The sequence below is a fragment of the Rhinatrema bivittatum genome, chromosome 3 (assembly GCF_901001135.1).
Source record: "Rhinatrema bivittatum chromosome 3, aRhiBiv1.1, whole genome shotgun sequence".
Classification (NCBI taxonomy): domain Eukaryota; kingdom Metazoa; phylum Chordata; class Amphibia; order Gymnophiona; family Rhinatrematidae; genus Rhinatrema; species Rhinatrema bivittatum.
Genome location: NC_042617.1, coordinates 34,771,701 through 34,783,806, shown reverse-complemented (window position 1 = coordinate 34,783,806; position 12,106 = coordinate 34,771,701). Strand labels below are relative to the sequence as shown.

Genomic DNA, 12,106 nt, shown 5'->3' with positions numbered 1-12,106 from the left:
AGCTGATGGCGGCAAAGCGAAAAATGGCAGATCTTAAGCAGTTTTCTTTTAGTAAACTGCCGCCGGGAGATAGCAGATAGCAGAGGGCAGAGGGCCTGAGCAAGCTGCAACGAGCAGCCTCGCACACCCCCAAGATGGCGCTGGTGACATCAACCCGACAGAGACAAACTTCAGCAGTTTCCCCACAGCTGCAGGATGAGATCCAGGGTGGTTCATGGAGATCAGGTCAGACCTTAAATTACATAAACAGGAACTTTTGGCCTCCATTAATGACCTGAGGGAAGATCTTACTGCGCTGGGCCATCGTGTAGATGACATAGATGTGCGCACAGATAACCATACCGCAGTGTTAACTAAATTAGATATGCAACAAAGTCTGCAGGAAACTGAATTAGTTACCCTCCAAGACAAAGTTGAAGACTTGGAGAATAAGTCTAGAAGGTGTAATATTCGGATAAGAGGGGCCCCTGAATTACTGGAGTATGGCAATGCGCAAGAGGTGGCTGAAAAGGTGTGTAGATTTTTGTTACAGGAGGGAAACACGCAGCCTGATTCTTCAGAAGCAGTACCATGGGTCATCAAGATAGAGAGGGTGCACAGAGCGCTGGGACCTCAATCAGATGCTAGACCACGAGATATTCTTTGCTTCCTCAGCTACTTGCAAAAATCGCAAATCTTTGATGCTGCTAAAAAACAAAATAACTGAACATGGGAGGATCACTCTTTAAGCATATATCAGGATTTAGCACCTTCTACATTGCAGCGGAGATTTGAACTGCATGAAGCGACTTCCTTCCTGAGGGCCGAGAACATCCAATATAGATGGATCTTTCCCTTTGGTCTTCAATTCATGATGAAAGGCATCACTCACCGAGTAAAAACGACCGTTGAGACAGCAGAGGCATTGGAAAAGGCTGGCTTTCAACCTATCACCACCAATGTAAAGATGACGGCTAAGCCACAGAAAATAGATGATCACCCACGCTGGCACAGAGTTGGCAAAGGAGGGAAGTGCTTGCGGCAGCATTCAGAGGATTCGAGATCAGCTCTTTCGGATAAGGCTGACTGACCGAGGTCTTCTTATGAAGTCACTTTGGAAGACATCTTTTCAGGTCATCTCAGACCACATCAGGACAGATTGGAGGGGCAGCCTTTAGCCCTTTTCATCCTAATGTAGCTGCAGACTGTTGGGTTTGATTTTCACCTTCTATTATATAGTTATGAACTGCAGGGTTCTGTTTTGAAATATGATCCTTGCTTTATTTTATTACCAGTTAAGGTTATGTGACCAAAGATAAGTGTTCCGGGGGTGTGGGGCACCACTGTGGCCTTTGCTGACTGTGATGGGGGCCCTCCTAAGAGAGGAGTGGACCACTCTGGAGGTTTGTAAGGGGGGTGGGTGTGGGAAGAGGATGGCTCTCCACTTCGAATAATGTATAATGGCTATCCCAGAGGACCTCTGTTTTTTATGCTACAGAGACCACACCTCTGCTATAGAGCTGATTTCATGGTTTGAGAATGATGGCACAGATAGAATGTATTGTTTCCATTAATGTAAAAGGCCTTAACCATCATTATAAGCGTCAATTATTGGAAAGGGAGCTGTTGGCTAGCAGGGCGTCCATTGTACTGCTACAGGAAACCCACCTATGTAAAAGACATGTGCATCTGTTATCATATAAACAATATCTTCACAAATTTCTCGCCGCAAGCACTAAAGATGTGAAATATGCGGGTGTAGGTATCTTAGTAGCAAGGGATTTAATTCATGAAGTATTGGCTTTAACTACTGATCCCCGATAGGCATTTTATCTTAAAGTTATGCCTGGGAAAGAAGTTCTTACATTAGTTACCCTATATGCTCCTAATTTGGGACAGGGAGCTTTCTTCAAGGACGTGGATGCTCTGCTAGTGTAACATGTTGAGGGGCTTTTAATACTGGGGGGATATTTTAATGTGACTTGTAATCCCTTACTTGATAATTCCACAAAGGTGTCCAACTACATCCCAAACGGCATGACAATCCCTTATTTCTTTGATGAAGTGCTGGGGGTTGAAAGATATATGGAGGCAAAGACACTCAACCACTTACTCTTATTATTTACATGCACATCAATCATACTCTCAGATAGATTACTTTTCTGGTTGATACTCAATTGCAAAATAGGGTAGTAAGGCATAGAACCTATTACATGGACGGACCATGCGCCTGTGTGGATCGAGGTGCACTTTATACTTTCCCACCCAGGGCAACGATATTGGAGGTTAAATAAAACCCTATTCAATGACACTTCTTTCTGTCCCGCTTAGGCGAGGGGCTCCGGGATTATTTTCAACTTAATACCTCAGCAAATCATGTTCCCCCACTAGTTTGGGAATGTTCCAAAACAGTTATTAGGGGCTTGCTCATATCCCAAGCAGCCTTCTGTAAAAAAACAGAAGGAGAAAAAACGGGCTCAATTATCTAGTGAAATAGCTCATTTATCCCAACATCAATCCTCTCAATGTCCAAAATGTTTTAGAAGACTAACTGCTGCTAGAGAAGAACTTCGAACATTAGATTCCGAGGCCATTGCCTTTGCTCTAGAGGTGACTAAACATTTTTATGAAGAAGGGAATAAAGCAGGGGGCCTCTTAGCTAGGTGATTAAGGGTAGTGCTTGCCCAGAATACTATTGCCAAAATTAACAATGGTAGAGGGTCCGTTCTCACCGCCTCAGAAGACATTAGGGAATGTTTTACGGATTTTTATGCTACCCTCTACAAGGCTGAGGATAATATTCGAGTCAGACATTAACTCCTATTTGGAGTCTATGTCACTAACGCTGCTCACACTTGAGCAGCAGAACCTTCTGGACAGCCCCATTCGGGAATCAGAAGTGATATTTGCCATTAAGCTCTTAAAGCCAAGCAAGGCACCAGGTTTGGATGATCTGTCCGGGGCCTACTACAAAAAGTTAATCCATATTGTATCTGTACCCTTGACAGAAATGCTTAACTCCTTGAGGGAAACCAGTGTTCTAGCAAACCATACAATGTAGTGGGCACAACAATTATAGCAAAATTGGGGAGGGATCCCACTTTATGCGAATCATAGAGACCAATTTCTGATTAATTTGGACCTCAAGATCCTAGCGAGGATCCTAGCGGAACGATTGAAGGCTGTAATACCCACTTTAGTTCACAGTGATCAAGTGGGCTTTATACTTGCTCGTATGGCCAGTGATAATATATGTAAAGTGGTTAATCTGGTGGATTGGGTTACATGTAAGGTATCCCCTGCGTTTTATTATCTATTGACGCCGAAAAGGCCTTCGATCTGGTACACTGGCCTTTTTTATTTAAAGTACTGCAGAAAATGCAGTTTAGAAAGTTTTTTCAACACTGGGTAGTGAAGCTATATGATTCACCCAAAGCTAGGGTTAAGGTAAATAGTGGATATGGACCCAGTTTTGACATACAGCGGGGCACCAGACAAGGATGTCCCATCTCCTATGCTGTTTGCTCTTTTTTTGGAGCCATTTGCTACCAGGGTCTGTAAATCAGAGCACATTCGTGGAGTGGAATTACAGGATATGCCTTTTTGCTGACGATATTTTATTTTCACTACAGATCTAGGGAATTCACTATCTGCGGTGATGGGGGAGCTGGATAGCTTCCACAGGGTGACTGGTTTCAAAGTGAATGATGATAAATTGGAGCTCTTTAATATAAATCTTTCCCCAGCAGGGGTGGCTCTGATAAGGGATTTTCCATTCTGCTGGGCCAAAAAATTAATCAAGTACTTGGGAGTACAAACTGGACCCCGACTATCTGACCTTTTTGAGCTTACTTACACACCCTCTGGATGAATATTGAGAAAGACATCAATGCTTGGAGTACGGAGCACTTTTCTTGGGTAGGTCGAATAGCGATCGTAAAAATGAATATTTTGCTCTGCCTATTGTATTTTTTTCCCCACTATTCCCATTCATATATTGGCAACTATATTAAAGCTGTGGCAGAAGATCTATGGCTACATTTGGAGAAAGATCACCATGAATTGCTAGAGCTGTTCTCTTTCTTCCTAAAAAGAATGGGGGTGTGGGTGCAACTAATTTGTTATGGTACTTCGGTGCGGCACAACTCCAGGCAATGGTGGACATCTATAATACGGTTGGAATTAAAAAATGGATTCGTTTAGAACAGGCATTGGTGGGTGTTATACCGCTGAAGGCAATTCCATGGCAACCCAGGCAGACTTGGAGGCCAGTAAGATATATGCCGCTTGCGTTGGAAAATACATTCAAGGCTTGGACCCGATGGAAGACTAAATTGGTTGGTCTTTTTTTTAATATTTCCATCTTACTTACCTGTTTTATAATGCCATTTTTCCAGCAGGAATGGAATCTCGAGCCTTCTCGGGGTGGGTTGATCATTCCATTGAATGTGGTCAGCTATTGAAGGAGGGTTATAATGTCCTTTGCTGACTTTGAGGGCAAATACCAACAACATGCAACGAATTTCTTGGGTTATGCACAAGTTCGTCACTTCTTAAAAACATTATCGAACACTAAACAATTCATTTAACCAAATCTCTGTTTGAAATGGCTGAGGGGGGATATGATAGAGGTCTTTAAGATCATGAGAGGTCTTGAACGAGTAGATGTGAATCGGTTATTTACACTTTCGAATAGTAGAAGGACTAGAGGGCATGCCATGAAGTTAGCAAGTAGACATTTAAGACTAATCTGAGAAAGTTTTCACTCAACGCACAATAAAGCTCTGGAATTTGATGCCAGAGGATGTGATTAGTGCAGTTAGTGTAGCTGGGTTCAAAAAAGGTTTGGATAAGTTCTTAGAGGAGAAGTCCATTAACGGCTATTAATCAAGTTGACTTAGGGAATAGCCACTGCTATTAAATTGCATCAGTAGCATGGGATCTTCTTAGTATTTAGGTAATTGCCAGGTTCTTGTGGCCTGGTTTGGCCTCTGTTGGAAACAGGATGCTGGGCTTGATGGACCCTTGGTTTGACCCAGCATGGCAATTTCTTATGTTCTTAAACTTACTGTGAACATGCTGATAACATGAGGGGTATCATATCCAAAATTTACAATCTATTTAATGTACACTCGCCATACACTTTTCCACACATCACAGTGTGGACTAAAGATTTAGGGGAGGTACTAAGTGAAGATAATTGGGACATAGTGTTTTATAAGACAGTGAAATGTTCTGTCTCTGTGGCTAATCAGGAGCATTGCTATAAAATATTATATAGATAGCATCTGACCCCGGTCAGAATTCATGCCATGTTTCCCAATGCAACAGATAGGTGCTGGAGGAATTGTGGGCAACCAGGCACATATGTACATATTTGGTGGTCCTGTCCTAAGGTGGTACCCCTTTTGGGAGTCTATCAAATGTTGGTTAGATGACTTAGTGGAAGGAGGTGAGCCCTTTGCACCTAAACATGTTCTGTTAAATGTACCTGTAGAGGGAATTAATAAAGCCCAACAAGCATTTAGTTTGCAGGTATATATTGCCGCCAGGTGCAAATTGGCTAAGGCATGGAAGCAGCTTGACCCTCCGTCCCTTTCGGCTGTGATCCATAGGCTTCACTCTATTACCGAATGGCATATCTCACTGCCGTGAAGCATGCTAGACTTGCAACTTTTCAAGCGGTATGGGAACTGATGGGTGAGTTGCTAAAAGGTCAAAGATAAGAAAAATGAACAGAGTTCTGTTTTATTAGGTTTAATTTTATTGTATTTAATTTTCCCAGGAATACAGCTCATAGGATGTGGCATCGTCTATTATAGTTTATTACATTACATGCCTTTATATTGCACTTAATTGTCATGGGTATACTGGTAACACATGGAGAGCAGGGGAGGTAGGGGGGTTGGGAGTTATGGTGTAATTTGAACATGTTATGTACAAAATGTTTGACTATTTATGTGCGCTTCGAACTGTGGTTTTTTGTAACCTTGCCATGTTTCTTTTTTTTTTTATGGTTAATAAAAGTTTATAAATTAAAAAAATAATTTATGCACCCAAAATTTGGCCACCTAAATGGTGTGGCGGTGAGGTGCACGCTCAGCCCATGCTGTACCGTACACTTTCAGAGTTGTGTGCATAAGTATAAACCGGTATGATGTTTGCATACTAATGCCGGTATATAAAACTCTTAAATAAATAAATAAGTACACACCATTACACGCACAGCACGTGCGCAGAGCCAAACACACTGCACGTAGAGAAACACGTGCAAGATGTCGCCAACATGGCCTACCATGCAGTGTACCGACCAAGCGTAAAGCGGGTCCTAGCCCACTGGGGCTGCTCAACCCGCTCGGAAGTCTAATTCCCCTTAGCCCCACGGGAGCGAGAACAGTCGATAAGGTGCGCCGAACACGGAGAACAGAGGAAAACCTACCAAAAATCTCTCCAATCATCTCTGAATCCTTTTTTTTTTTTTAAACTTATCTAGGCTCAGCGCTTACCGGCTGAGTACAGAGACTGTGTCCGGCTGCAGGGGGAGAGGGCTTTGGCCATCACCGCCGCGCTCAGTTTCTTGCACCCGCTGCCTTTCAGCTGCACAAACAGCAAAGTCCACTCCGGGAACCGGCTACCGGACCAAGACATGCCTCTGAAGGATCTCAGAAATCGCCTCAGGAATTCTCAACTAGGGGAGGGACCTTTAGGTATCACCGCAGGAGAGCAGGGCTCGATTATTTTCTCCAATCTAAACGTAGAATGTCTCCTTCCAAAAGTACAACAATCCCCATAGGGAGAAGCATGTCCACCATCTGCTGGAGAAGGAGAATACTGGAGGGCTGAAGACACTGCAGGGGTATATCTAGGGTGACATCAGCTTTGAAATCTGACTGTCTCCATCTGCTGGCAGGGGAGCATAACCCACTGGTCCTGAGTCCATCTGGCTACACGCTAGGAAATATCAATTTGTGGCATCACAGCCAACAAGAAGCAAATCAGAAACAAAGGCTGTTCTTAATGATCCTAGAAATAATCTTTGTTAAAAGATTTAATGAAAATAATCCTACAGCAACTTTCATTGTTTTGCACTTTACAATAGCATTTCTTTTAAGACAGTGAACATAAAAGAAAATGTCTGTCTTACCTGAGTTGCTACATTTAACAAAGCTAATCTTCCATTTTTTGAAATTGTAAAAGACATAATAGGATGATCTTCTTGCACTCTGAAATTACAAGACAAAGACATTACAAGCTAAGTAACTGAAAATGGTTCAGGAAGCTTAGAAAAACATGAAAGCCTCAATGTCAAATGGAGCACAGTTTACTAGCTGGAAATCACTTTGTTCTGTTTCCAAGTCTACTTGCATTGCACCACTCACTGAAGAGAGCTTCTCCACAAGATGGCTACCCATATTGCAATGCACAAGCTTTCAATTCAAGCACAGATTTGTTTCTAATGATAAAAAGACAGTTTTCTGGTGATAAACTCCTTTGCAGTAATAACTTTTACAAAATGATCCCCCACCCAAAACTCTTAATTAAAACCAAATAATTACATGTTTCTATCTGTAAGGTCTTCAAAGTTATAGCCCCGAATCCGCTGATGTGTGTCTGAGGCCAGAACAGTCTTCCCGTCACTCAGGCACCAAAGACACTGCACTCGTACCCCTTCCCAGGAGTCAAGCAGGTTACCGTCTAAGTCCTGGTTAGAAAAGAAACAACCCAATTGAGAGGGGGGAAAAAAAACACACACCTTTCTCTTTGTCTAGCCTCCAGCCAAAGCCACATTTGTTGGTCTCAATCCATATCTTGGCAAGCTATTATGTGCAGCCATGAGTGTTTCCAGTTCTCTTACATCCACTTACATAGACCAAGTCACCTTTTTTATACCCTTTGACCTTCTAACTGCTGTCACCTCTCTGTCCATTTTCCAGGAACAGCTGATGAACACTACAAAGGCTTGGCAGTCACCAGAGAACTCCATGGTGCTACCCTCATCTTTCTCTTACTGCACTGTCTAATGTTCTAGTAGCCTCTCTGCTTCACCCATGCTTCTCGTTTGAAATACCTTAAGACCTGTCCTGTGAGAACTAATTATTGTACCATTAAAGTATATCAATGCCCAATTTATAAAATTTAGCATGTATATTATGTTTTTCAAGGCATTTTGACATTGTGTGATGTCCTACATAAAGAAGAAAGTTAATCTGTATTGTGCTACCTGCAGCAATCAATCGGGGCCAAGAGATGTGGATAATGTTCAGGTAAGTATTTCAACCCTTTCCACTTATGTTGTTTTTTGTGTCTCATAAGTGCCATGCTGTAGAGCAATATCTGGTACTCCATCTACCATGGCTGAGTATTACTTCAGCAACTCACTTAAAGTATCCACCGGTCAATATGAAGCACTGCCAAACTTCAATCCCCTCTGCTAATGATACCAATTTTGAAAATATTGATTTAACATTACTATTGCACTTCAATTGATATAACACTTCTGGATAAGTTAGATACTCTTTTAGGGGAAGAATGTATGTTCTAAGTTTAAAGAAAAGCCCAAATACAAAATAAATAGAATGCTTGCCCCCAACCTGTCAGCAGGAGCAAACCATCATTTCTGATTTATGAAGTACGTGGGAGCATCGTCTAGTAAAGTGTGAAAGGCCACATTGAATAACAAACGTATCCAGCAGTGCAGAGAACTAAAAATGGAGAATGGCAGGGACCTGAAGCACACCCGGAAGGTTGTGTTACTTCTTTGGTTCGTGTATTTTACTGCAGAAGCAGTTATTAACTAAACACCTATACTAACCAATTCTCCAGGAATTCACTTCTGAAACAGAAGCAGCTCCAAAAGAAAACACAATCCCATGTTAGGGAAAATAATCCCATCAGATTTTATGGATTTGAAAACTTTTGGATCCTCCTCACCCTATCAAAATTTTAAACCAGGTTTTCTGTGTTTATACATATGCTGACAATGAGACAGAATTGGGCATTTCTTTCTTAACTGAAAGCAGTCATCCAATTCTTTCCAAAAAGGCCAACCTTTTGTTTCACTAGATTTATAAACTGCTTTTCCAAGTTAAAAATATACAACATAAAATTACTAAAAACACACAAACATACAAATTAAGCCAAAATAGCCAATTATATTATAAACAGTACCAAAGAAATCTCCTTACATAAAAATAAAATATATGAAATTTTATGAAATTATCAACCTGTTGTAAGCCAATTTGGACAATCCTTTGGAATTGGGAAGGCAGGATGAAAAACTAAAGATCTCTTTCCTGGAACTGTGATTTTAAATTGTATCTGTACTTTAGGAAAACACTACACCATAGTAATATCTTCCTCCAGATGAACAGTATGCATGTAATTGTTCTGGGCGGAACCTCAATATGAGGAACTAGAGATGAGTGAACCAATCTTTGTGAATCCTAGGCAACTTGGGTGTTAAACAAACCAATCAGAAATCAAGTGCCTAGGAGGGAATGCTAAAGAAAACCCTTCACACACTTACACACTGATAGAACTGTCCACGCTGCCCTCCTGTTACAAAGCGTTTCCCATCTGGATTCCAGGCCACACTCGTTAGGCTGTCTTCATGAGACTGGCTCATCTTCGTTCTGAGTTCTCCAGTCTACAAGGAAACCATACATACCTTATTCAGCTTTATTAAACAAGATGACAAAAGGCAGAACAGCAGTATACAGTTTGCACCATTTCTCATGGTGGCAACTGAATGCTCTGCCCCATAGAGCACATTGGTGAGCAGGTCTACAATACTCCACCTCACCTGTGAAGTTGGGATATGCCCCACCAAATGACACATTGTTGTGGATAGAATTACAATGAAGATTCATTATACCACTGTGTGATAAGGAAAGAAAAAGGCAATTGTCTTGTTTTCAAATATGTCCTATCCTAGAGACAGCTTTGCCTTTAAACACCTACCCAAGGCTCTGATCAACTTCCCAACAATCCATTGGTTGCATGCTAAAGGTATACATATAAGGCTAGCTAGAATAGTAATGTTTTAGATGCTCTCGTATAATATTTTATTTAAAAGCCTTTCTATGCCATTCCTTTGATTACAGATCATCCTAAGCGGTGTACAGGCATATAAAAAACAAACTATAAAAATACATTTACAGTCATTTATAGATTACTCAAAGAGAATCTCTGCTGAGCAGGGTACAATATAACAAAAAACAAAATTACAAGCAATAAAACATACTTGGATAATAAAACTAAACACATTAAAACAAACAAAACTTCAATTGTTTTCAAAAAAACCTTGATCAAATCAACAATGTACTAACCAAAACAAAAACTAAAAACATAAAACAAATTAAAATAAAAACTACTTCAATACCCAATATGAAAGTCATGGACCAGAGTTACTCTTCCATAGCTCAAAACACTTGCTCAGCCCCTAGACCTCTTTCTTACTTAACATAAGAACACAAGAAATGCCATGCTGGTTCAGATCAAAGTCCAACGTCCATTGAGCCCTGCATCCTGTCTGACAGTGGCTGGTCCAGGTCACAAGTATCCAGCAGATTCCTAATAGCTGATCCCAGGGATAAATGCTGGTTTTCCCAAGTTTACCTGACCAATAACCGTTTATGGACTTTTCCTTCAAGAACTTGTCTAATTCTCTTTTGAGTCTTACTATGTTAGTTGTCTTAACTATATCCTCAGGTACTACCCACCATGTCTTTTCTAAGCATAAGATAATTCTTCTCATCTTAAGAACATAAGAAATTGCAATACTGGGTCAGACCAAGGGTCCATCAAGCCCAGCATCCTGTTTCCAACAGTGGCCAATCCAGGCTACAAGTACCTGGCAAATACCCAAAAAGTAAGTATATCCCATGCTACTGATGCTAGTAAAAGCAGTGGCTATTTTCTAAGTCAACTTGATTAATAGCAGGTAATGGACTTCTCCAAGAACTTATCCAAACCTTTTTTAAACCTAGCTTCACTAACCACATCCCCTGGCAACAAATTCCAAAGTTTAATTGTGTGCTGAGTGAAAAAAAATTTCTCCGATTAGTTTTAAATGTGCTACATGCTAACTTCATGGAGTACCCCCTAGTAAATAACCAATCCACATTTACCAGTTCTAGACCTCTCATGATTTTAAAGACCTCTATCATATCCCCCCTCAGCTGTCTTCTCCAAGCTGAACAGTCCTAACCTCTTTAGTCTTTTCTCATAGGGGAGCTGTTCTATCCCCTTTATCATTTTGGTTGCCCCTCTCTGTACCTTCTCCATCACAACTATATCTTTTTTGAGATGCGATGACCAGAACTCAAGGTGCGGTCTCACCGTGGAGCAATACAGAGGCATTATGACATTTTCTGTTTTATTCACCATTCCCTTCCTAATAATTCCTAACATTCTGTTTGCTTTTTTGACTGCTGCAGCACACTGGAGCCGACAATTTCAATGTATTGTCCACTATGACACCTAGATCTCTTTCTTGGGTGGTAGCTCCTAATATGGAAACTATCATCGTGTAACTACAGCATGGACTATATTTCCCTATAAGCATCACCTTGCACTTATCCACATTAAATTTCATCTGCCATTTGGATGCCCAATTTTCCAGTCTCACAGGTCCTCCTGCAATTTATCACAATCTGCTTGTGATTTAACTACTCTGAATAATTTTGTATCTGCAAATTTTATTACCTCACTCGTCATATTCCTTTCCAGATCATTTATAAATATATTGAAAAGCACAGGTCCTAATACAGATCCTTGAGGCACTCCACTGTTTATCCTTTTCCACTGAGAAAATTGTCCATTTAATCCTAATCTGTTTCCTTTCTTTTAGCCAGTTTGTAATCCATGAAAGGACATCGCCACCTATCCCATGACTTTTACTTTTCTTAGAAGCCTCTCATGAGGGACTTTGTCAAACGCCTTCTGAAAATCCAAATACACTGCTGGAAGCTTATTCCATAGAGCCAAGGCTATGACCGAAAATGTCCTTGCCCTGACTTGTGGACTCCATGCTATCTTTAAAGACAGCACTAGGTAATGCCCCCAGTTGAAATGGTAAAATTTGGCTGGTGCAATACCATTCAAGTTTATTAACCAAGTAGAGTTG

General features: G+C 41.0%; 1 protein-coding gene across 2 annotated transcripts in view; it reads right to left on the bottom strand.

Annotated features, from left to right (window-relative positions):
- The window catches only part of WDR26 (WD repeat domain 26), a 190,039-nt gene that overhangs the window by 34,579 nt on the left and 143,354 nt on the right, over positions 1–12,106 (bottom strand). For both annotated transcript variants that reach the window (XM_029593092.1, XM_029593093.1), the window contains 3 exons: positions 9,506–9,625; positions 7,536–7,681; positions 7,124–7,202 (listed from right to left, as the gene is read on the bottom strand). In XM_029593092.1, coding sequence (XP_029448952.1) covers positions 7,124–7,202; positions 7,536–7,681; positions 9,506–9,625 — 345 coding nt within the window. The remainder of the gene's footprint in view (positions 1–7,123; positions 7,203–7,535; positions 7,682–9,505; positions 9,626–12,106) is intronic.